Source organism: Pristiophorus japonicus, chromosome 6 (genome assembly GCF_044704955.1).
Source record: "Pristiophorus japonicus isolate sPriJap1 chromosome 6, sPriJap1.hap1, whole genome shotgun sequence".
Classification (NCBI taxonomy): domain Eukaryota; kingdom Metazoa; phylum Chordata; class Chondrichthyes; family Pristiophoridae; genus Pristiophorus; species Pristiophorus japonicus.
The window spans coordinates 224,907,281-224,934,595 of NC_091982.1; the positions used below are offsets into that span (position 1 = coordinate 224,907,281).

A 27,315-nucleotide genomic window follows, 5' to 3' on the forward strand; every position below is an offset into this window, starting at 1 on the left:
CCGAATGGCCTCCTTCTGCGCTGTAACCATTTTATGATTCTATATTGGACTGCCGAACTGCCCAAATGGTCAATTTGGAATATATTGTTAAAAAAATTGAGCTACGCAAAATGTGCAGTTTTTGTAGGTCATGGTGCAGTGCAGTAAAACTCCTGCTTCGGGATTTCTTTGGGGAAGGGGGGCTGGGGAAAAAAAAGAAACAAAATTGCAGTCCGCAATACAAGAGTTTAAAACACAGCGTACTAAATCAGCATAGCAGCTAATCCCTGAACAAAAAACATTTCTCCAGATTTGCAGCATCAGTTTACACTATATTAGACCAAGGTTGGCATTCATACCCATTGTGCTCATCATACAATATCTATTTTCCTCAGTAGCAAACAAAAGATTTTACCCAATGATAAAACTCCATGTTCTACAACTCTAATCATGCTGTGCGTTAAACATATTCAAACTTTGAGTGTCCAATATGTTGTATTTACTTTGCAAACATACATCTTTCCATTGCAGCAACCAACTAAAGTACTCAGTCTAGTGCATGCATCCACTAATGGGCTGAACCTGCAAACCTCAGAAACTACCACACGACAGACTCGCTGCAGAAAGATATATAGTTACAGCTTCAGAAACTGAAATCTCCTATATAATACCAAATTATTTAAAAAAAAACAATTTAAGAAGGGAAATATATGCTGGTATGCAGGTGTGAGCAACTGAAGATATGTCTGGATGCAGCTGGATTCGGCTTGGTGTTAAAAAGACACGAGTCTTAAGGATGTTTCGTTTATAGTTCCTCAAACCCATCATATCATGGAGTAAGATTCAAGTTCAGAACAACTGTTCCCCCCACAGCTAAATGGTCTGTGAGCAGCACGAAGCAGAGGTCAATCATTTCTCTGCAGGGAACAAGGGATGTGGATTTTTATTACAATTTAAATATATATTTAGCAGGTAGTACTTAAGTATCTAGCTAAAGAACAATATTGACAGAGGTCTACCTTTCTTCTCAGTAAGAGGTGGTGCTGGGGCCAGGCGAACAAGGGATAACATTATACTGTAAATGAGTAGATGGATGGGGGAATACATGCCCGAGTAAAGAGTCTTAATTTTCAGTAGGGTCTGACTCAGCAGCGTTTCTGTAAAGAAAGGTGCCAACAAGCCTTACAAATACAGCTCAGTATTTTATAGTTAACTGAATGTCAAGTGTCACTCTAAGCTGTGGTTAACCTTGAGTGCAAGTTCCACTGAACTGACACAGCAAAGATATTAACTGCTTCACTGGCACAAGCCTAATTGAACAAGATGCACACAGAATGCATAATTCTTTTGTTTCAAATAACATTTTATTTGAACAGCTAGCACAGGTGCAATGAGCGAAACAGCTCTAATTCCCCAAATGTGCAACACGGTGAATGAGATGATCTTCAGAAATTAATTAAAATAACCTGCTGAGCTGTGTGTAATAAATTTCTGCAATTATCAGTGACCGGCAAATCTGAGAGAGACACAAACCATTTAAAAATAGAGAGAGATTGTGGTCAAGCATCCTGCCTTGTTTCATGTCAAGGCTCAAGAATCACAATTATCAAAAATATATTAAAATAATGAATGCTTAAAAAGAATGGATATATACAAATTAAAAATAAAGACATTGTAGCTCATTGCAAAAGAATTATTGCGGTATCCTTCACTTTTTTGTATTTTTCCCAATTTTCTCCCTCTTCTTCAAAGTCAACAACCCCTGCTGCGTTCCATTTCCATGGGTGGCCAAGAGGCCATTCTTCACGTACAAGCCTATATAGAAAGCATCAGTAGGCTGTTCAACTGATGAGGAGATCATAGTTGAACCTAATCCCATCCTCTTCCAATATCTAGGCACACGTGCCTTACAGCAGGAGTTATGCAAAAAGTGATCAGACACAGTAACCTTGTCTTATTTATCCTCTCCTCACCTCAAGGGTACCAGGCAAGACTAGCACTCCGACTGACACATTCGATGAGTACAAGTAACTAAAAATTGAGGTTAAAACGTCAAGTAACTAAAACCATGGGTCAAACCTTTTCCATTTTAATTGGGAGTGTTATACTGTCAGAGCTCGAAACTATCTTTCAGATGAGACATTAAATCAATGTCCCGTCAGTTCTCTCAGGTTTGACATAAAACATCCCGTTGTATTATTCGAAGAGGAGCAGGGGAGTTCTCTCTGTGTACTAGCCAATATTTAATCGCTCCAGCACCATCACTAAAACCAATTATTTGGTCATCATCTTATTGCTGTTTTTGGGACCTTGCTGTGCGCAAATGGTCTGCCACATTCCCATACATTACAACAGCGACTACATTTTAATTGCCCTTCATTGCCTGTGAAGTGCTTTGGGATATCCTAAGGTTGTGAAATTATTTATTTCTTAATCATGATTGAAAAATGTTAATTAAAAAGAAAAGATTTTTCGCTATTGGAAATGATGTAACGGGTAGATAATTTATTGGACTCACAGCAGGAATGAAAGAGTGAACTCTTCAAACAAAACAGCATACAACAACAACTTGCATTATATTGCGCTTTTAACGTACCTCCCTTATTCGGAACCCTCGGGACCTGGCCTGTGCTGGATAAGGGATTTTTCTGGACGAGGGGATTACATGTTAAATTGGATGGTACAGGTACTGAGCAAGGGGATATCGGGGCTGGCTGGCTTGGGGCTGGGAGTGCGGCAGAGAGATTATGGAGGGGGCGGGGGGGGGGGGGGGGGGGGAAGACGATGGATCGCGTGGTCAGGCAGTGTGATAGAGTATTCAAACAGGCTCATTTAGACAGACTGTGAAAATTCACAGACCCCCAAGTCAAGGCTGCCACATGCAGTTCGGCATGTTGCATTAACTCATCAATCAACTTGACATTTTCGGACCTTGGGTAGCGAGCCAATTAAAACGTTAAAAGAATATTGATTGAGCCAATAAGGTCAAAGAAAGCGAGTTCTTTTCTGTAAATTGAACCCGGTATAAAATACAGCCATTTTGACCATGTGTCTCAGTAAGACAAAGGAACTGGCAATCAGCCAGCAGCTTGTTACTCTCTGCCAAGATTAAAAAGTTAAAACTACCATCGGAGTTCGTATTTCATTGGAAATTAAAAGATCTAACACAGTGATAAAGAACTTCAATTTGTTCATGTCAGAGTTCTGTGCATGCGCTACCCGGTGGCCGGGAATGGTCCTGGACGAGAGGTGGTTCTGGATAAGCGGGTTCTGAATAAGGGAGGTTCAACCTGTAATAAAACAAAGAAGAAACAGTGACATAGATCCAAGTTAGGATGTTGTGTGACTTGAAGGGAAACTTGGAAATGTCCCCGTGCATCTGCTGCCCTAGTCTTTCTCGGTGAAGATTGTAAGTTTGGGAGGTGCTGCCAAAGAAATCATGTCATTTGAATGTAATTGATAGCAACAGGAGTAGGCTATTTAGCCCTTCGAGCCTATTCTGCCATTCAATGAGGTCATGGCTGAACATGCAACTTCAGTACCCCATTCCTGCTTCCTCGCCATACCCCTTGATCCCCCGAGTAGTAAGGACTTCATCCAACTCCTTTTTGAATATATTTAGTGAATTGGCCTCAACAACTTTCTGTGGTAGAGAATTCCACAGGTTCACCACTCTCTGGGTGAAGAAGTTTCTCCTCATCTCGGTCCTAAATGGCTTACCCCTTATCCTTATCCTGGTTCTGGACTTCCCCAACATTGGGAACATTCTTCCTGCATCTAACCTGTCTAAACCCGTCAGAATTTTATACGTTTCTATGAGGTCCCCTCTCATTCTTCTGAACTCCAGTGAATACAAGCCCAATTGATTCAGTCTTTCTTGATATGTCAGTCCCGCCATCCCGGGAATCAGTCTGGTGAACCTTCGTTGCACTCCCTCAATAGCAAGAATGTCCTTCCTCAAGTTAGGAGACCAAAACTGTACACAATACTCCAGGTGTGGCCTCACCAAGGCCCTGTACAACTGTAGTAACACCTCCCTGCCCCTGTACTCAAATCCCCTCGCTATGAAGGCCAACATGCCATTTGCTTTCTTAACCGCCTGTTGTACCTGCATGCCAACCTTCAATGACTGATGTACCATGACACCCAGGTCTCGTTGCACCTCCCCTTTTCCTAATCTGTCACCATTCAGATAATAGTCTGTGTCTCTGTTTTTACCACCAAAGTGGATAACCTCACATTTATCCACATTATACTTCATCTGCCATGCATTTGCCCAATCACCGAACCTATCCAAGTCACTCTGCAACCTCATAGCATCCTCCTCTATAGATATGTAAAAAGAAAAAGGTTAGTAAAGACAAACGTAGGTCCCCTGCAGTCAGAATCAGGGGAAGTCATAGCTGGGAACAAAGAAATGGCAGACCAATTGAACAAGTACTTTGGTTCAGTATTCACTAAGGAGGACACAAATAACCTTCCGGATATAAAAGGGGTCAGAGGGTCTAGTAAGAAGGAGGAACTGAGGGAAATCCTTATTAGTCGGGAAATTGTGTTGGGGAAATTGATGGGATTGAAGGCCGATAAATGCCCAGGGCCTGATGGACTGCATCCCAGAGTACTTAAGGAGGTGGCCTTGGAAATAGCGGATGCATTGACAGTCATTTTCCAACATTCCATAGACTCTGGATCAGTTCCTATGGAGTGGAGGGTAGCCAATGTAACCCCACTTTTTAAAAAAGGAGGGAGAGAGAAAACAGGGAATTATAGACCGGTCAGCCTGACATTGGTAGTGGGTAAAAGGATGGAATCAATTATTAAGGATGCCATAGCAGTGCATTTGGAAAGAGGTGACATGATAGGTCCAAGTCAGCATGGATTTGTGAAAGGAAAATCATGCTTGACAAATCTTCTGGAATTTTTTGAGGATGTTTCCAGTAGAGTGGACAAGGGGAAACCAGTTGATGTGGTGTATTTGGACTTACAGAAGGCTTTCGACAAGGTCCCACACAGAGATTAATGTGCAAAGTTAAAGCACATGGGATTTGGGGTAGTGTGCTGACATGGATTGAGAACTGGTTGGCAGACAGGAAGCAAAGAGTAGGAGTAAATGGGTACTTTTCAGAATGGAAGGCAGTGATTAGTGGGGTACCGCAGATTCTGTGCTGGGGCCCCAGCTGTTTACATTGTACATTAATGATTTGGACGAGGGGATTAAATGTAGTATCTCCAAATTTGCGGATGACATTAAGTTGGGTGGCAGTGTGAGCTGCGAGGAGGATGCTGTGAGGCTGCAGAGTGACTTGGATAGGTTAGGTGAGTGGGCAAATGCATGGCAGATGAAGTATAATGTGGATAAATGTGAGGTTATCCACATTGGTGGTAAAAAGAGAGACACAGACTATTATCTGAATGGTGACAGATTAGGTAAAGGGGAGGTGCAACGAGACCTGGGTGTCATGGTACATCAGTCATTGAAGGTTGGCATGCAGGTACAGCAGGCGGTTAAGAAAGCAAATGGCATGTTGGCCTTCATAGCGAGGGGATTTGAGTACAGGGGCAGGGAGGTGTTACTACAGTTGTACAGGGCCTTGGTGAGGCCACACCTGGAGTATTGTGTACAGTTTTGGTCTCCTAACTTGAGGAAGGACATTCTTGCTATTGAGGAAGTGCAACGAAGGTTCACCGGACTGATTCCCGGGATGGCGGGACTGACATATCAAGAAAGACTGAATCAATTGGGCTTGTATTCACTGGAGTTCAGAAGAATGAGAGGGAATCTCATAGAAACGTTTAAAATTCTGACGGGTTTAGACAAGTTAGATGCAGGAAGAATGTTCCCAATGTTGGGGAAGTCCAGAACCAGGAGTCACAGTCTAAGGATAAGGGGTAAGCCATTTAGGACCGAGATGAGGAGAAACTTCTTCACCCAGAGAGTGGTGAACCTGTGGAATTCTCTATCACAGACAGTTGTTGAGGCCAATTCACTAAATATATTCAAAAAGGAGTTAGATGTAGTCCTTACTACTAGGGGGATCAAGGGGTATGGTGAGAAAGCAGGAATGGCGTACTGAAGTTGCATGTTCAGCCATGAACTCATTGAATGGCGGTGCAGGCTCGAAGGGCCGAATGGCCTACTCCTGCACCTATTTTCTATGTTTCTATGATTTGGGACACGTACAGCCTAATGCAGACTCCTGAAGCTGTGGTCTGTCATTCACTGCTCCTCCACAGGCTGCAAATCTGTCAAATCATGAAAACTAGCAAAAACCGCTGTTAAATAACCCATTAAAAATTAGACGTTTTTGGATTTGGTGTAACTGGGGTTTTAACAGCTTACTGACTGCTGAACAAAGGTTAGGGCCCTGAAAAACTAATTTTAATTTTGTGGACTGTCAAATTTATCCATTTTAATAAAAATTTAATTTTAAGAAACTTTAAGAAAAAATTTAATTTAAAATAAAAGTTTGTTTCACGTTTGCTTTTTGCACCATACGAGAGCCCCAATCTTCATCTTGCTCTCTCTAACATTAAAAAGTTAGAATCGAAGGAGCTTACCCACTTCCAGAGATCGCGAGATCTTTGTGTGAAGCTTACTTCTGGACCAGTGGCAAATGCCTCTGATTTGCTGCTTACTACAACTTACGGGCCATTAAATTCTTCATCTATCCTTACACATCTATAACGAAACACGAGCCCACTGTTTTACAGATGCACTGTTACTTACATGTTTTGCCATTGTACCTGCACCAAATCAGGTGCTCTAAGGTTCGAAGTTCTTCAAAGCCCTCAGATGCAAACAAAAGTGACACTTTTAGCACGTAGCTTTTTTTACACCGTAGGAATGCTCTGTTGGAGAAAAGGTTTGGTTTTAATAATCAATGCAATAATCGAACCGACTGAATAACTTTGTGAAGTACAAGTTTAGGGCATAACCAGCTAGTGATTTAACACAGTTACAAACACAGCTGCTAAAATAGGAGAGATTTAATCTGATTAATCTGCTACACTGCCATGTAGTGCTCTTTCCAGGAACTACTATTTAAAAATCTAAACCATCACTAGAAATAAAGTCTATGTAAGAGTGTATATCAAGCATGTCACTAGTATAGGTGCTGAATGCTAAAGCAGCAACCTCAAGTTATAAAATTACAATGGCATTTGAAGGGCACTGCTGACGGCTCAGTGAGTGGGAAATACTTGGTGGGGTGCAATGAGGTGTGGTAAAGACTAAACATCTTGGAGAGAGGATACAGTCAACTGGAAAGGAAGATTTCTCTGAACTGATGAAGGAAGACTAAAATATTAGCTCAATGTCTTGTGTCTCTGGCTCTAGCTCGGTCTAGCTGAACTCTGGATTATGCACTGGAATCAAAATTACACTTCATGCCATTATCCAAATCTCCCATCCAGCCAAGCAGCCAGTTACCACTCTCAAATGTTTCATTCTTGGCCTATCATCTATGACTGTAAGGGCTGCGCATTCATCATCGACATTTTATATTCAAATATAAAACCCTTTGTTGTGCATCCTCTATAGTGGTTGAAGGAAAGCCTTTACGTTGATGTACACCATCGGATTGACTGTGAAGTAGCAGCATCCTCACGAATGCAGTCAATGGTACTCAAGAACTTGAAGGACAACAATGGCAGAAAATTGTTGCTGTCTCTCCAATTGTTTTAATCCCTATTTCTATGTGAACAGATAAGCCTGTACTCCTTCTGAACCAGTGCATCATTCAACTTTAAATGGAGGTGGATATTGCTCTTTGTCTGATATCTACAAATATTTTCTCAGAAACACAGCACCACTCACTTGCTTTATAGAAGAGTGTACTTCAGACTGGTTTCCTGTCAGATAGCCCCTAAAGCGGCTTGTAAGGATCCTGTCGCATAGAAGCTCAAGGCTGTAGTGGGAAGAGCCATCCCAGCTGTTGAGGCGATCAGTAACTCAGAACACAGCAGATGACGTAATTAGTCATTGCTTCTGCAGTGAAACAGGTCTCCCCTACCATACCCAGGAAGAATTGGTGTTGTCTCCAAACAAGGATCTTTGGATAGTATTGACAGTGAATATAATTCCTAATGCATCTTTCAACCTGTATGTCCTCATCCTCATCCAATTCATGAAGCACTATGGGACCTGCTTAGCTCCGACTTGTACCACATAGCAACTGGCAAAACTTTAAGAAAGTGTGGCTTTGCAAATCTGGGGTTTCAGCAAAAAGGTAAAAAGAGAGAAGAAAATAAAAGTACCATAACATGTCCAATGCAGGAGTAGATAAACACACCAGGCAAAAATATACACTTCAATAGCAACAAAATAACAGCAACCTTACTTTTAGAATTCCTCCAAAACAGGCCAGGCCTATTTTGAAGTCATATGTACAAAAGAAATTTGTGACTAAGCATTAACCCAACAACACAAGAGGCATTAATTCCTACTTCAAATGTGGCCTACATTTCAAAAAAAGTTAAAAAAAACAGCAGGTTGCTTTATATTTGTCAAGCTCATCCCATAATTAGTGCTTCCAGTTTCATTATAATCTCAGTGTGCCAATTCATTACTGCTCTGTTTAATTCAAAGTTAAAAAATAGCTACCAAAGGTCAGATTACTGGCAAAATAACCATCCCAATATTAGCAGAAAGCAGATGGCAGCATTTCTTTAACTCTAAAGTGGAATTTGATCTCAAAATTGGCTTTGTGCACCTGGGCACTACTGTACAAAGTTTAAGGTGTGCTCAGATAATCCAATCATAGTAGTTTTAACATCAGTCCTCACTATTGAACAACTACCATCTCTATATTTCTTACTGCAAAATCCATACTGCAAAGTCCATACAATTCTTTATGGATCACAGCAATAAACAAATCCCTGCAATGGTACACATTTTACGCCAGTCGCAGCTGTTTCCCCAATTATGTATTACATGCTGCCACAAAGAAGTTCCACACCCATAAAAACAACATACAGGATAGAGTTACAAGACAATTTTAATCCCACAATTCTATCAAACTCTGGAATTCCCTCCCGTAGCCTCTCCGATCTCTCTCTCCTTCTTTAAGATGCTCCTTAAAAAAACGTATCTCTTTGACCAATCTTTTTAAAATCGGTCTTAATATCTCCTTATGTAGCTCAGTGTCAAATGTTGTTTGATAACGCTCCTGTGAAGCCCCTTGGAATGTTTTACTATGTTAAAGGCGCTGTATAAATGCAAGTTGTTGTTGAGATTGAAATTCAATGCCTGTCTATTATTCTCCTTCATCATTTTTTAAATGTTTACTTAAGTTTTCTTACTGTTATTTATTGGTTGAGGATTATTAGTTCAGCAACCTAACCACGATACTACCATACCAGTCTTCCTTTAGCTAGGTCTCCATATTACTGAAAGGATATAAAGGCACTGGAGAAATGCAAAAAAGATTTGCAAGGATGATAGCAAAACTGAAAGATTATAACTGCAAAGGCTGAACAGGCTGGGTCTCTTTTCCCTAGGAATATAAAGAGAAGGCTGAGGGGTGACCCGATATAGAGGTCTTTAAAATTATGAAGGAGTTTGATAGGGTAAACATAGAGAAGATCACTTGTGCAGGAGTCTAAAACCAGGGGCCAGGAATGTAAGATAGTCACTAATAAATACAATAAAGAATTCAGGTGAAACCCAGAGAGTGGTGAGAATGTGGAACTTTCTACCACGGAGCAGTTGAGGCGAATAAGACGAATGCCTTTAGACAGGTACACGAGGGAGAAAGGAATAGAGCGATATGCAGATTAGATGTAGGGTGGGAGGAGGCTGACGTGGAACATAAATACAGGCACAGACCAGTTGCCCCGAATGGCCTGTTTCTGTGCTGTAAATTCCATGGAGCTAGAATTTCCCCAGCCTAACGCACGTTTTAACGCATTTTTTTTGTGTTAAAAGTGCTTTTTTGTCGTTAAAAGAAACCTCACAAAATTCCGCAAAGGTTAAGAATGGCGGTTTCGAAATATCACTAAAAAGCGGATCGTCAAATGTAAAAATACGCACCGCCTAAATTTAGCCGTTTGGCGAATGGTTACTCGGGTGAAAAATCAACACACGAGAAAAGCTTCGGAAACGTTGGTAAGTAGGAAAAGGTAAGTAAAAAAAAAAGGTAAGTTGAAGGTTTCTTAAAAATTATTTTTCAGCAATTGATTACTTAAGAGTATTGTTAATGTCTTCTGATTATTTATTTTTTTATTTTGGAAAAAAAATTGTGTTTTCTCCCCTGTATTTTTGGCGATATTGGTCTCGCGGTAAAGTTATACAGGATGGCAGTTTCCAATACGAATCTTCCAGCAATGAAGATTTTTATTGACGTGCGTATTTTTTGCCCACATTTACCCCGTTAAAAAAATGGCAACATTTTTCTTATTTTTTTTTAAAATGACATTAAATATCGACAGACTGACGAAGTTCTAGCCTGTGTAATCATAGCTATGTCATTTCCTGCACACACACAGGCTAAATGCCAGGACATAGTCGACGTATTTACTGAGGCGTATGAAAGCATGGGCCTTACGCTAAACATTAGTAAGATTGTCCTTGCCGCACAGCACTGCCCCCAGATATCAAAATGCACGGCACGGCCCACATGGACAATTTCCCATTTCTCGGGAGCCACCTATCAACAAGAGCAGACATTGACGACGAGATCCAACACCGCCTCCAGTGCGCCAATGCAGCCTTCGGCCACCTGAGGAAGAGAGTGTTTGAAGACCAGGCCCTCAAAACTGCCACCAAGCTCATGGTCTACAAGGCTGTAGTAATACCCACCCTCCTGTATGGCTCAGAGACGTGGACCATTTACAATAGACACCTCAAGTCGCTGGAGAAATACCACTAGCGATGTTTCCGCAAGATCCTGCAAATCCCCTGGGAGGACAGATGCACAAACATAAGCATCCTCGACCAAGCTAACATCCCCCGCAGTGAAGCACTGACCACATTTGATCAGCTCCGCTGGACAGGCCACATAGTTCGCATGCCAGACACGAGACTCCCAAAGCAAGCGCTCTACTCGGAACTCGTCCACGGCAAACGAGCCAAAGGCAGGCAGAGGAAACGTTACAAGGACACCCTCAAAGCCTCCCTGACAAAGTGCGATATCCCCACTGACACCTGGGAGTCCCTGGCCATAGACCGTCCTAAGTGGAGGAAGTGCATCCGGGAGGGCGCTGAGCACCTCGAGTCTTGTCGCCGAGAGCATGCAGAAATCAAGCGCAGGCAGCGAAAAGAGCGTGCGGCAAACCAGACTCCCCACCCATCCTTTCCTTCAACCACTGTCTGTCCCACCTGTGACAGAGACTGTGGTTCTCGTATTGGACTGTACAGATACCTAAGGACTCATGTTAAGAGTGGAAGCAAGTCTTCCTCGATTCCGAGGGACTGCCTATGATGATGATGATGATGATGCTGATGTCATTTCCTTTAATTGAATCACTAATAAGGAGTTTAAGAAAAATCTAGCCAGTCACAATCATATCCTAAGTGTAACTCGATACAATATATTGTAAGCTTAATCAGTTGTCTGTGAAACTTGAGGTCGGAGTGAAGCTACATTTGAACAAACACAAACTGATATGTTCAGGTAAGTGTATGACAGCCAGTTATTTGTGAATCTGCTCAACAGTTATTCAAATCCAGGAAGTCCTGGTAACTGTCTTCAGAAATACTTAACGAGCTGTAGCTATTTGAGTCAGAGAGAGTCAGTTTGAACTGCCAAAAGATATCGGGGTAGAAATTCCAACATCCCAGGTCAGTATGAAGTGTGCACAGACCCGGGAAGGCATCGGAAAAGCCAGTTTTCAGCGCACAATGCGCACGCACTGGAAACCGGCTTTTCCGATCTGTCAAGCTGGAGCTGGACAGATCTCACGCATATCGGGAGCGAGGACATTTCTTGGGCAAGATTGCAGTATTTACCCATATCTTGCCCAGCAAATGTCCTCAAAAATCTTGCCCCTGATAAAACATTCAAAAACACGATAAAATTTAATTATAAATACATATTTTATTGTTTAAAAACCCTCCCCACTACGGTAAGTTTATTTTTAACCATAATTTTTAAAACTTTTTTAAAAATCGGGAAAATATTTTATTTTTATAAGACATAATAACTTTAATTTCAATTAATTTTAAATATGTGTGGTCTGTTTTTTATTTTTTATTATTTTGTGTGTTTGGTTTTGTCCCCATTAATAGCACTGAGAACTGGTAGATACGCGAGCCTCAGTGCTATTAATGGGAACCTGTGAAATACTTACCCGATTGGCTGAGCAGTCACACGTGACTCATCTTCCGCGTGGGACGGGAGCGCGCTTCGCAGGGCGGGAGGAGAAGGTCGCCCCACGGGATCCAGGGCGCCACCTAGACCACCAGGTAACTTCGTAAAAAATCTCCAGCGAGGAGGCTATTGCCCACAGGAAGACCTCGAGAGGAATTTCTGGGCCATCGTTTAGGTTACCGCAATGGTACAAGGAGCAAAGAAACACCGTGTATATAAAGTAAAAACAGAGAATACTGGAAATACTCAGCAGGTCAGACAGCATCTGTGGAGAGAGAAACGGTTAATGTTTTAGGTCGATGGCCTTTCATCAGAACGTTCTGACGAAGGGTCATCGACCTGAAATGTTATCTCTGTTTCTCTCTCCGCAGATGCTGCCTGACCCGCTGAGTATTTCCAGCATTCTCTGTTTTTATTTCAGATTTTCAGCATCTGCAGTATTTTGCTTTTGTATGTATATAAAAGTTATTTGCAAAAGAAAAGCTTAGTATTTAGACTGACTTTTACTGCTTTCCTTCGGAGATAGATAGGATTTCTACTGTAAATATTTATGTACTACATTACTGTTAATTTATCTGCTTGTCCACATTGTTAAATAAGTATGTTTCATAGTTTGAACCTAAAATTTAGTTGTAAAAACATTGATTAAAAATGTCACATGCTGCATAAGCTTATACAAATGTGTCTGCATACTCAGATCGATTTGACAGCTGACTAAATCTTGGAGCATAAGTAAGGTGCATAAAGTGTGAAATAAGTTGGCCAGTAGCAAATGCCAAGATTGAAGTCTGAAACTTCCAAATAACACAAGTCTAATGTGATACTGTACCGCTTACTGAAGATAGACGAGATAATTCCAGTAGCTAAAATAATTAACGTAAACAGTTATTCAGTTTGTTATCCTGGGCATATTACCAAATGCTTACCCACACATTGGGCTCAATTTTCCCCAGCCCCTTTTTTCAGCGCCAACTTTGCGCGCTAGAAACGGCGTGGAAAAAATGCGTCCCCATCCTGGCCGCTCTGCCGCGTGTCCCGGGTACTGGCGTGGTGTATATAGTGCAGTGGGGGGGGCAAAGCTACAGCCTTGCGCCTAAAACAGTGCCGGCAGCTGCACGCATGCGCAGTGGTGTTGGGTCCGATGTGTGTGCATGCTCAGTAGCGCCGAAACTCGGCACTCGGGCAGCATCTCTCTCTCTTTCCTCCCCCCACACCCCACTGGTGCCGCATTAGGTCGCTCTGCTTCCGCAATCCCCCCCCCCCACCCCGTTAATTTGCAGCCACCCCTAGCCCTGCGCGTCTTGCCGCCCCTATCCCGGGCCAAATGGTCTCACGCACAGGTCGGCCCACTGCCTTTCCCGGGCCGACTTTAAAGATTAAGGTAGGATTTATTTGATTTCTATTAGTATTTTAATTGTTTGAGTTTTTCCTTGCAATGTTTGGTGCTTAGTTTCAGGTCCTCTCCGGTTGCCTTCCCGCCCCTATCCCTGGCCTAATGTCCGCCGATGTACTAATGTGCGCCGCTTTCTTCACTGCCCACAAGGTTTGAGAGAGCTGGCCACATACGCTGACCTAAGTCGATTTGGAGTAAGTTTTAGCTGGCCAAAGTAGCATAAATGGCCAAAACTGATGTAAGTGTATGGGAATGCCCCCTTTTGAAAAAAAAAACTCAACTAAAAAAAATCCTAACTGATTTACTCTGGAGCAAGTTTATTGGGGAAAGTGGTGTTTTTTTTAAACTTACGCCAGAAAAACAATTTACTCCAAAATAAAATTGGAGCAAGTCATGGCCAAAATTGAGTAAGTGAAGATACTCTTGAACAAACAGGAAGTTGCAATGCACCTATGAGAGTGATCTATGATATAGTAGCTGAAAAGATCTCGAGCAAGGAGGTTAGAAAAGACACAAAACCATCAAGTTGAGCGAGGGAAAGAATGTGTTACAGTAGGAGAGCAAGGTCATAAAATTACATGGTGGGATAATAGCACATTAATGCTTAATAAACATTTGTATGAAATTCTCTGGCTGCTTCTTTAGTGAAGGTATTAGCCAGAAGACAAAGGAAGCCTAGACTAATGCACGAAACATTTATACACTATTATTCACGGCCTATGCGGAGAGGTTTGATTTCAACAGGCTAGAGATGGAATGTCGGAAAGGAGTAAGAATTAAAAAATATACAAAAGGTTAAAGCTGGATAATTGAAACATCAAAAGGAAATCTGTTGGTTATCTACGGACGCATGTAAATCCCGCCCAAACCTGAAAAGGTTGCTCAAGAACTGGCATTAAATAATAGGTGGAAAAACAGGTTAAAAAATCTGTTAAAACCTAGCGCAACTCAGAAAGAAAGGAAAAAACAGGAGGTGGAGGATGAAAGTAGGACGAGAGAAACAGCAGAACTGCTACATATACATCTATGCAGGACTAGCTTTTCATCTCATTATTTTCCTGTACCCTTCATCGGCCCCCAATTGTAGCTTAGCTAACTCTTGCTGAAGTAATCTGGTAAATTATCCAACATAAATATACATCCTTAAAAATAGTGATTGCAGTTTTTCACTCAATATTTTGGACCAGTTTTGATTCAAAACAATTGCTATTTGATTAATTTTCTAGCTACAGAGTGAATAGCGATCCCGTGCATAAAGGAAGCCGGATTTGGAGAATTGGCACTTGTGTTGTATCCCTAATTCCAAAGCACACTCCCCCTGGGAGCCCAGGATCACCGAATCACCTTTGTATTTGTTACACTTCTGGATTATGCCGTTAGGATTAACATGTCTTAGTACTTTTTTCCTCACTCTTTTATCTAAAGCATTTCTATGGCCTCAAATGTTTGTAAAATATGGTCTGGCACTTTTTACTGACATTTGACAGGGTTGAGCACCATACACAGGTTACCATCATGTAACTGCCCTTCAAAGCTATCATGACAGATAGTTACTCTCTGTTTAGATCATTACCTGTGTTGTAATTGATGGCTCATCCTTGTACTCTTGTTCAGTTGCCCCTAGGTTAAGGGAATGGTAGCATAGTGATAATGTTACTGGACCAGTAATCCAGATCTGGACTACTAATCTGGAGGCACGAGTTCAAATCCCACCACGGCAGCTGGAGAATTTAAATACAGTTAATTAAATACATCTGGAATATGAAAGCTAGCATCAGTAATGGTGACTGTGAAAACTACTGGATTGTCGTAAAAACCCAACTGCTTCACTGATGTCCTTTAGGGAAGGAAATCTTCTGTCCTTACCTGGTCTGGCTCATTTGTGACTCCAGACCTACAGCAATGTGCTTGACTCTGAAATGGCCCAGCGAGACACTCAGCTGTACCAAACCGCGACGTCAAAGTCACAGTGGGAACACCTTCACCACAAGGACTGCAGCGGTTGAAGAAGGACGCTCACCACCTTCGAGGGCAATTAGGGATGGGCAATAAATGCCGGCCTTGCCAGCGACCCCACATCCTGTTAATGAATTTTTTTTAAAGGTGTTGTCACTTCTCCCACTCTATTCCTTATTCATATCAATGATCTCCTCACTCACCATCTAACCTTCTTCATTCTTTTTGCCGTCAATTCAACGCCATGTTTCTCAACATCCTGCAGATGTTAACAACCTCAATTCCTCTTAATACCTGAATCATTTCATCTTTATTCTCCCTCACACCTTTTGATAGGAGAATGATTATCCGGTTTCTTTCAGTTCTTCACTGTTTCTTCATGTCTCTTCCAAGTCGAACAGTTGCTGGGCTAGATTTCCCAATGGAGGAGGGTTTGTGGGGGTAGATGTGGGACTTTTCTGCATAGGTGAAGTAAGAAGGGACGAACTGTCTTCCTCAGTAATTATCTTGTGCTTTACAGCAGGAAAGAACTTCCATCTGGCTTTGAGATGCCACAACTCCAGTTGTATTCCCGGGCCTCAGTGAGTTGCACTAGGCATAAAACAGAAGCTTTGAGCAGCCATCAAGCTGCCTGAAGAGAATTATTTTTGCCTAGAATGCAGGTGCTTTTTGGGCCACCAGGTCCACGCACAAGGAAATGGGAGAAGGAGTGGGGGGCACAGAGAATGGTGAGAATACAGCATGGCAATTTCTCACTGACATCAATATATCCCGGTGGCTCTTCTAGTATCCTCTCGCTTTCCTCGTCTAATAGGTATTCCCTCTCTCACCTCGGGTCTCTCGCTGTCGCAACCTTTCTTGTCTTTGTCAATTGCATCAATACTTCTATGATCAGTGCTCCTCGGAATTTCCCCCTCTTATTCCTGGTAAGCAACGCGTACACTGTCCTACAAGCTCTTCCTCCTCCCCCCATTCCCACTCTGTTGAAATCATAATTCATCCCAGTTATCTATAGTATCTATAATTTCTGGTGAAATGACATATTGACATGGAGTCAATGAGGTAAATTTTAATATTTTCTTTTTTGTGTTAAATAATAACAAACAGAGGGAAAAGTCAGATAATTTTGACATTGGAACATTTTTTTATTACTGGATAAAGATGTTACTGGTTAAAATGGGAATCTAATCACCAGATCTGACACCGACGTGGGGCTATTTTCTATCAACTGTAATGCAAGTTCTAACTTTCTGGAGTATTTTTTCATAAAATGGTTGGTTGGTAAAATGACCCAGAGAGTGGTGAGAATGTGGAACTTGCTACCACAGGGAGTGGTTGAGGCGAATGGAAAGCTGCAAAGTACCAGTGACCACAATCCTGCGGAACGAGGGGAAAGGTTTGATTCAAGAGTCTTCCTCTTCCCTCATTCCCAACCATTAAAGCACCACTCTGTGGGAAGGATAGAAAGAAGAAAACCAACTACAGGTTGAACCTCCCTTATCCAGAACCCTGGGGACCTGGCCTGTGCCGAATGAGGGATATTTCCAGATAAAGGGAGGTCACATGTTGTGTGTGCGCGTGCGCGTGCATGTGAGCGTCTGTGTGTGTGCATGTGCGTATGCATGTGCGTATGAGCGTGTGCGAGCGTGTGTGTGTGTGTGTGTGTGTGTGTGGGTGGTTGCGTGCGCGTGTGTGTGCGTATGAGCGTGTGCGTGAGTGTGTGAGTATTAGCGTGTGTGAGCGTGTGCGTGCGTGCGTGTGCGTGCGTGTGAGCGTTTGCGTGAGTGTGCGCCGATTGGCTGGAACGACTGTCAGACAGACAGTCAGTCAGTCTCTGCTCACATTGGAGACAAAACTATTTGAGAGTTCTAGGCCCCAAGTTTCCACACGATAAAAAACGGGTGCCCCTCCGAGCTGGGCGCCTGTTTGTCGCGCCGAAAACGGCGCCAGAAAAAAACCGCGCGATTCTGGAGCGCCCTGCAGCTCCATGTCTGCTTGGCGCGGCGCCCAGGAAGTGGAGCCTACCACTCGCGCCGATTTTGTAAGTGGGAGGGGGCTGGTACCATTTAAATTAGTTTTTTTCCTGCCGGCAACCCTGCGCGTGCGCGTTGGAGCGTTTGCGCACGCACAGTGTGAAGGAAACATTGGCACTCGGCCATTTTTGTAGTTCTTTGTAGCTGTTTAATTTTTGAACATTTTTTAATAAAAGCACATTGCCATCAGCACATCAGCACTGAGGCTTCTTGCAGCAGTGAGAAGGCTGCAGGAAGCCTCAGAAAGTTGAGGCAGCCGTTTCCCTCCCCCCGCCCCCCGCGGGAACGGCTTCTTCCCCCCCCCCGCGGGAACGAATGGCTGCCTCCTCCTCTCCTCCCTCCCCCCCCCCCTCCCCCGCGGGAACGAACGGCTGCCTCCTCCCCCCCCCCCCCCGCGGGAACGAACGGCTGCCTCCTCCTCCCCCCCCCCCCCCCCGCGGGAACGAACGGCTGCCTCCTCTCCCCCCCCCCCCCCCCTCCTCCGCGGGAACGAACGGCTGCCTCCTCCCCCCCCCCCCCCGCGGGAACGAACGGCTGCCTCCTCCCCCCCCCCCCCCGCGGGAACGAACGGCTGCCTCCTCCTCCCCCCCCCCCCCCCCCGCGGGAACGAACGGCTGCCTCCTCTCCCCCCCCCCCCCCCCTCCTCCGCGGGAACGGCTGCCTCAACTCGTGAGGCTTCCTGCAGCATTCTCCCTGGCTGAAGCACTTTCACACAGGTAGGAAGATGGTTTATTTCATCTTTTCTTTGCTTATAAATTTTTATTCAGGTTGGATTTATTTGTATAATATTTGTAAAAGTATAAATAAGGATTTATTATAGAATTTAATGACTTCCCTTCCCCCTCCCCCCCCCCCCACCTCGTTCTGGACGCCTAATTTGTAACCTGCGCCTGATTTTTTAATGTGTAGACAAGGTTTTTTCACTTGCTCCATTCTAAGTTAGTTTGGAGTACGTTTTCACTGTGGAAACTTTGAAATCAGGCGTCAGTGGCCGGACACGCCCCCTTTTGAAGAAAAAATTCTGTTCAAAAGTGAAACTGTTCTAACTGACTAGAACTGCAGAAAAAAAAATGTGGAGAATTGCGATTTCTAAGATAGTCCGTTCTCCACCAGTTGCTCCTAAAAATCAGGCGCAAATCATGTGGAAACCTGGACCCCTAGAGTTAGGATATTCTCAGAATCTATGGAATGGTTAGCTGATCCAAAATATTAAAAAGGTAAGTACTTTCTGAACAATTTTTTTGGAATTTCCATCAGCGTGGTGTCAGCGGGCCGTTGGGCCCCCGAAGGTGTCAGCTCCGAAGTTGAGTAAATTTATTTTCCATTGATATTTTTCACCGGCCGCGTTCTGCACCACCCGACGGCTGGGAATGGTTCTGAACGAGGGGTGGTTCCGGATAAGGGAGTACTACTCTTCGCGTCCCTACCTCCTTTCTGGAATATTAATCCACATCTCAAACAATAGGCTGGGCAATGAAAAATGTTACAGTGCTAGACAGATTTGGCTTAAACATTTACATTATTCTGCTTCAGCCTCAGAGTATAAATAAAATGATACAGCCGGAGACAGGGTGCTAAAACAGTGTGTAACTTTCTTTAAAACATTACAACAAATGGTGCTGTGCCACTCGATACAGTATGTGGAAGCTCAAACGGAAAACAAAGCTTACATTTTAGACCACTTTGCACCAAGCGTTGTTCGATATTGTGCGCGCAGATGACATTCATTCATTACGCTACGGTTCTCATTATGATGGGTTATTAGCAAATAAAATGAGCTATTGCCACTGACCCGGAATATTCTATCTGGAGCAGACAGTGCCAAAATCACTGCTGTTCTCATAACCTCATGGAAAGGCCAGGAGCAATAGGCAAGCACACACATTTTTATGAACAGCACACACTGTGTAACCAAGGAACGTGAACTTCCTGACCTCACCATCTGCCATTATCTCTCCTGAATCAGAAAAAAACAGAGCAGATGGTAAATGAAGCTGGAATATGAGGCCGGGCCTTCTGCAGAAAGTGGGCTCAATAATGAATGTTGATTTACAAATCAATTATTCTAATACAAGGTTGCATTATTAGTTTGCATCAGTGGTTTTTAATGTGACATGTGCTGTACAGAATGCAGTCCAACAAAAAGCCAATCAAAATTACTGGGCTGAAAATCCACAGGGGGTGACTGCATCCCAACACTGGGGCGTAATGGGGAAGCGACCAAAGAGTAGTGCTGTATCTTTCTCTAATGACCTCCTCCCGTCCCCAACAAAACTTAGTCAGTTAGTAAATACAAGCACATGACACTATTTAAACTCGAATGACAAGCTTTCCTTTAACACAGCTTCAGCAGAAACCGAGGTGCAGCCAGTAATTAAACTGACACTTCAATTTTATCTTCTCCAAGAAAAGATAGGAGTTGGGAAGATAAATGTAATTCTGTTTATCCCGTTGGTTTTCAGTACCAGGGTTGATACCAAGTAGTAACGTTGCTCCACCGCACATACTGCCCCTGCATGGCAAACGGTGCAGCACGTCACATTTAGTGTACAGGGTACCAGGCACAGACACAAAGAACAGGTGACAGACAGATTTGCACCTGAGGAGGCACCAAAATGCTGCTGGGCTAAAGAAAATAAGAGTATAAATAGATTCGAGGGTGGTTCTTGGATATATTCCAATGAGCAGTTCAGGAGCACCAGAAGTCTGGAGCAGACTGCCCGCCAATCTAAGCTGGGGGAATTATTCTATGGTGCAGTGTACCGAAAGGGATTCCTCTTTTAAATGGGCGAAATGAAACAAGAGCAAGATTTTAATTTACATTTTAGAGGTATTCTGTAATTTTTTCCCCCTCTCTGCCACAGTCTTTTTAAACAGCTGTTCAATCACCAATATACAGCGGTAAACAGCTACAAGGTTCATTCCTTGCACTTGTATGCTCAGGCAATAATCGGTGCCCAATGAGGGATATTTGCCACTGACACTCTGTCCTGCAACAGGCTGCTGTAGACTGAGAACGTGCCGAAGCGAGTCGGGATGTGGGGGTGGTTACAAGCACCGTTTCTTACAAAAGTGCCAGTCGAGGAAGTGCAGCCGGGTCAAAATGTCTGCATCAGCACACTTTGATATTTCAAAAGAAATGTGATCATTTGAAATAAAGCAAGACAGGTCTCATCACAGAATAAAATGCACACAGCGATGGAACTCCTCATCGCCATTACCTTCCCAGCAGGCATGCCACCTGTTATCATTACTGGGTGAGCTGGGGTCTGAATCTCAACATTGGACAAAGCACACACATATATCAGCTTCCAATGGGCTCAGTACAGCTTGAGTCACACCCCAAGGATTGCTTTTTTCTTGTTGCTTTCTCAAAGCGAGGAGACAAAAATTTGGACTGTGTCCTTACTGCCCAACTCGCATTCCACTGCAACAGTTGCTAGTGATTACAGAATGCACTTCCAGTTCAGGACTTCCCCACACATTTACACAACTGGCTGTTTGCCACTTCTCTGTTAAAGTAAAGCTGCAGTCCCTGCACTAATTTTTAAACAAAGTGTCATCTGGTGCATGTGCAAGGAAAATGAGGGCTTAGAGGAAGAGGAAATGAATCATCAGTGATGCATTTTCACTATTAATATACTTTAACTGTGAGTTTAGACATTTTATTTCTTGAGCATAGAGAGCTCAAAACAGCAAAGTAAAATAATTTTGGATTTTAATGCACAATATCTTTATATAGGTCATAATGTCTAAATTTAGTATAACATACAAGATTTACTTTCTGTCTCCCCACCACTCTCTCCCCTCCTCCCCTCCAAATCCCAATCAAGTATTTCCCAGAGCAAAATATCAAGCATACAACTTTCTCCCCTCCTAAACTAAATAGTCACTGCATTCAGAGGAACTGTTCAGGTTAAATGCACATAAATACTGTGGCTACAAGAGGTCAGAGACTGGGTATGCTGCAGCGCGTGTCTCACCACCTGACTCCCCAAAGTCTTTTGGATGAGACATTAAACCAAGGCCCTGTCTGCTCTCTCAAGTGCCTTAAAAGATCCCATGGCACTATTTTGAAGAAGAGCAGGGGAGTTATCCCCAGTGTCATGGCCATTATTTATCCTAAAATATAACAAAAATAGCTGTGCGGAAATTGGCTGCTGCATTTCTCTACATTACAACAGTGACTGCACTCCAAATAATACTTCATTGGCTGTAAAACATTTGGAGACGTCCAGTGGTCATGAATGGCACGATATAAATGTATGTCTTTCTTTTAACACTGTGGGAGCACCTTCACCATACGGACTGCAGCGGTTCAAAAAGGTGGCTCACCACCACCTTCTTGAGGGCAATTAGGGATGGACAATAAGTGCTGGCCTTGCTAGTAAGGCTCACATCCTGTGAATGAATGAATAAAAGAAAACGGTTGACTTGCATTCGAGTTTTCCCTTGTTTTGAGAAACTGCCTTCTCTACAGAGTTAGCCATTTCTTATTTTCTATCCTTTCCCAACTTTTACCTGTATTTTACTTTCTGCCTGTACACTATTCCGTCAGCCAGGTAATTTGCTCAAGTCCCGATCCAAGCAGAACAATACAAAGCTGTTTCTAACATTCTCACTCACCTACTTGGAATACACATTATAAATATCCTGCCCTCAGTAACTAACTTGTTATATTAAAGCAATCTAGTTAACTAATTTTTGTGAACGATTTTTCTGTTAAAAAGATTATTATTCTGTCCCGACAATGTGCCGCCGCCACAATTTCAGAACATGGACCCTTACTGCACCATTCTCCATTTCCTCCAACCTGAGTGGACAGCCTGTGTTCGGAGTGATAGGTAGTGCTCATTTATTGTCAGTTCATGCCAAATTAGGGGCTTAAGTCCAATAGGAAATGAATCGTCTCCCTCGTAGGAAGGAAGCTTTCATTTCAAGTCTGTGCTGGATTTAAATCCAGACTCAAGGACTATCTAACCCAACACCTACCCAATAAACTACTTCAATAGGTGGGTCTAACAAATTTGCTCTTTTTTTTTTTAAAAAGTAAAGAATTACTAGTGAGCACAAACTTCCACTCTGTGGCAATGCAGTGGTCATTTGAGATAAACCTACAATACAGATCATTCGCCCAACCTGCCTTAAACAACTTTCCTCCTCACCATTATCAGCCAGATGTTTGACTAAGAGGGCTGTAACTGCTGGTATCTAAAGCAGGTCCCCCCCCTCCAACAGGTGCCAGTTAAAGTCTCCATTCACACACTATTAATCTATTAAAGCAACCATTAGCCACCATTTTCCTCTGTCACGCAATCCATCACACCATACTTCCTGCTTTAAAAAGAGTGCCACTAAGCACCTGTTCCTAATTCTTATGTTCTTATGTTCTTATGTAAGCCCCTCACTTCTTGTGAGTGGTTTTATCGGCTGTTCTTGTTCAAGTTTCAGGGGCTATACAATACGAGGATATCCCTCCACCTTTCACAAACCAGTATGGGAAACTCCACTCCGGGGTACATCCACGTGCACTCCTCAGCTGCAGACTAACCACCTTCCCCCACTATACTCGGGGTCTCTGACCCAAGTGCCACTACTCATTCACAAACCCCATCTTCATTCTTTGCTGGTCTCCACTCAACGGTATTGTTCAAAAAACTCTGAAAGCCAAATAAGGGACTGGAACACTAGTTGACAGAAGGGGAATTTTTCAAAAGCCAAGTAGAAAGGAAAATACTGTATTTTTAATGTTAAAGTTTTCTTACGTAATTCCAGTTTATATGTTGATACTGCCATGTTCAACGAATATTTTAATTTTATTCCTTCGTGGGATGTGAGCGTCGCAGGCAAGGCCGGCATTTATTGCCAATCCCTAATTGCCCCGTGAGAAGGTGGTGGTGAGCCGCCTTCTTGTACAACTGAGTGGCTGCTCGACCATATCAGAGGGCAGTGAAAAGTCAACCACACTGCTGTGTGTTTGGAATCACAGACTGGGTAAGGACGGCAGATTTCCTTCCCTAAAGGACATTAGTGAACCCGACGGGTTTTTACGACAATCCAGCAGTTCCACGGTCACCATTACTGATACTAGCTTTTTATTCCAGATTTATTTAATTAACTGAATGATACAGCACAGAAGGAGGCCATTCGGCCCATCGTGTCTGTGCTGGGAACCACCGATGGAAAAACATACCTTTAAGGATGTTCAGCCTTGGCTTTCCCCTGGAACTGGTACAATGATGCCTTCCCCATGTAACTTGGAGTGACTGCATTGTCTTCAACAAGAGTTGGCTACAGACACTGAACCCACTAAGCGCACTCGAGTACCAGCAGTATGGATGCTTCCAGGTTCAGGTCAAGGAAGAAGAACATTTCTTAACTCAACAAAAAAAAGTCGTCGTCTCTCGTTCACTCCTCTGCCATTTCTTAGTTATAAGACAGTAGTTAGCAACTAGACTGAACATTCATTACACATCTGATCCAAAAGGATGATGGAAAAACACACCTTTAAGGATGTTCAGTCTCTGAAGTTGGAGAAGTCTAAAAATATGTGATTTCTGTAAATTGGGGCAGAATCCAAGCTTGTGGACAGTGGAAGGATTTATGGATTTATGTGTTCGGGCAATCAGCAATACAGCTCTCCCTTGATAGAGCACACACTCATATTTTGGATGCACAGCAGTTTTCAATTGGCTCCCAAATTGACAGCATATTTTGCATTGTTTTTCAATTTGAAATGGTCAATAACATTTTGTGCTTCAGTTAATGGAGAAAGTCAGTGTTTCCAATAGATGGCTGACTATGCACAGGTGTGGCTATGGTGACACCAGTTTAGCCACAAACACTGATTTTAGCAGACTCACATAATGCAAGTCAATGTACTTCATGATTCTATATTTACTGAACAAACATCTATCACCAATTAGTAACCAAGGATGTAAAGCAATCAAACAATCAAACTCACACTCTCTGCTTTTCGTCTTGCTACTTTACCAACAAACACACAAAAAGATTAAAGTACACGTGAATACACCATGCGAATATGAGTATTGAGATCACATGCCCTATGATTGGGCCTATTATGGAGTCTTTACTAATGAGAACTGGAGTTAGTCACATCAGGATTCCCAATTGGTCAAATGTGGCTAGCCTGCTCCTGGGCACGGCCAAGTGTGCCATCAGCCGGTCCAGGCAGCGGGCGGTCGAGGGGGTCGTTCAGCCTGCCTGCCTGCCTCTCTTCCGTGCTTACATCCGGGCCAGGGTGTCCCTAGAGATGGAGCACGCGGTGTCCACCGGTACGCTCGTGGCCTTCCGCGAGAGATGGGCGCCGGAGGGACTGGAGTGCATTATCACCCCCGGCAACCAAATTTTAATTTGATTTTATATGTTCTAAAGTCTAATTTATTTTAAATGCCGGTTTTAGTGTCCCCCTCCCCTTTAATAGGGGGCACTTGAAAAATTATGATTTTAGTGCCCAAAAAACAAAAAAAACACAAAAATCACCCAAAAAAAATCCCAAAAAAACAAAAAAGGGCACGTGAAAAGTGTTTCGAGTGTCCCCCAGATCGGGGGGCACTTGATTTAATTTATTATGTTTTCCCCAAAAGAGTTGTGGCTAGTGGCTAACGTATTGGGCAACACAGGGTTAAACAGAGCACCTCATTAAAGATGCTATTCTGTGGAGGGTCACCTACTGATCAAATTCATTTAAGTAATTTTAACAAAGGAATAAGTACAACAATTGGTAATGACATAGCTACCTGGAGCAGATGGCACCGTAATACTGACTACTAATGAACACAATTAATGTGAGATGTATGTACTGGAGTATTGGTTCTCTTTCAACTTTTATCCCTCACTTTTACTTTTCTTCTTTTTATCTTTTGCTTTTGCCCCCATTTTACTTCTCTCTGTCTCCTTGCATAGGTTCCCATTCCCCTGCCATATTAGTTTAACCCCTCCCCAAAGCACTAACAAACACGCCGTCTACGACATTGGTTCCGGTCCTACCCAGGTGCAGACTGTCCAGTTTGTACTGGTCCCACCTCCCCTAGAACCGGCTCCAATGTCCCAGGAATTTGAATCCCTCCCTCTTGCACCATTCGTCAAGCCACATATTCATCTGAGTTATCCTGCTATTCCTACTCTGACTAGCACGTGGCACTGGTAGCAATCCTGAGATTACTACCTTTGAGGTCCTACTTTTTAATTTAACTCCTAGCTCCCTAAATTCAGCTTGAAGGATCTCATCCCGTTTTTTACCCATATCGTTGGTACTTATATGTACCACGACAACTGGCTGTTCACCCTCCCCCTCCAAATTATCCTGTAGCCGCTCCAAGACATCCTTGACCCTTGCACCAGGAGGCAACATACCATCCTGGAGTCTCAATTGCGGCCATAGAAACGTCTATCTATTCCCCTTACAATCGAATCCCCTATCACTATAGCTCTCCCACTCTTTTTCCTGCCCATGGTGCCATAAACTTGGCTGCTGCTGCCCTTCCCTGGTGAGTCATCCCCCTCCAACAGTACCCAGGGCTCAGTGCTGGGGCCCCAGCTATTTACAATATACATCAATGATTTAGATGAAGGAATTGAGTGTAATATCTCCAAGTTTGCAGATGACACTAAACTGGGTGGCGGTGTGAGCTGCAAGGAGGATGCTAAGAGGCTGCAGGGTGACTTGGACAGGTTAGGTGAGTGGGCAAATGCATGTCAGATGCAGTATAATGTGGATAAATGTGAGGTTATCCACTTTGGGGGCAAAAACACGAGGGCAGAATATTATCTGAATGGCGGAAGATTAGGAAAAAGGGAGGTGCAACGAGACCTGGGTGTCATGGTACATCAGTCATTGAAAGTTGGCATGTAGGTACAGCAGGTGGTGAAGAAGGCAAATGGTATGTTGGCCTTCATAGCTAGGGGATTTGAGTATAGGAGCAGGGAGGTCTTACTGCAGTTGTACAGGGCCTTGGTGAGGCCACACCTGGAATATTGTGTTCAGTTTTGGTCTCCTAATCTGAGGAAGGACGTTCTTGCTATTGAGGGAGTGCAGCGAAGGTTCACCAGACTGATTCCCGGGATGACTGGACTGACAAATGAGAAGAGACTGAATCGACTGGGCCTGTATTCACTGGAGTTTAGATGAATGAGAGGGGATCTCATAGAAACATATAAAATACTGACGGGACTGGACAGGTTAGATGCAGTAAGAATGTTCCCGATGTTGGGGAAGTCCAGAACCAGAAGACACAGTCTAAGGATAAGGGGTAAGCCATTTAGGACTGAGATGAGGAGAAACTTCTTCACTCAGAGAGTTGTTAACTTGTGGAATCTCTACCGCAGAGAGTTATTGATACCAGTTCGTTGGATATATTCAAGAGGGAGTTAGATATGGCCCTTACGGCTAAAGGGATCAAGGGGTATGGAGAGAAAGCAGGAAAGGGGTGCTGAGGTGATGATCAGCCATGATCTTATTGAATGGCGGTGCAGGCTCGAAGGGCTGAATGGCCTACTCCTGCACCTATTTTCTATGTTTCTATGTTTCTGCCAGTACTGTGCTTTAAAAAAAACAGGCTTCTTAGAATCATGCAGCCCAGGAGACTATCTGACCCATCGCATCTGTGATAGCACTCGTAAAGAG

General features: G+C 43.3%; 1 protein-coding gene across 2 annotated transcripts in view; it reads right to left on the reverse strand.

Annotated features, from left to right (window-relative positions):
* The window catches only part of LOC139265976 (transcription factor Dp-2-like), a 281,312-nt gene that overhangs the window by 230,137 nt on the left and 23,860 nt on the right, over positions 1-27,315 (reverse strand). For both annotated transcript variants that reach the window (XM_070883641.1, XM_070883639.1), the window contains exon 2: positions 6,707-6,828. In XM_070883641.1, coding sequence (XP_070739742.1) covers positions 6,707-6,718 — 12 coding nt within the window. In that variant the 5' untranslated portion in view covers positions 6,719-6,828. The remainder of the gene's footprint in view (positions 1-6,706; positions 6,829-27,315) is intronic.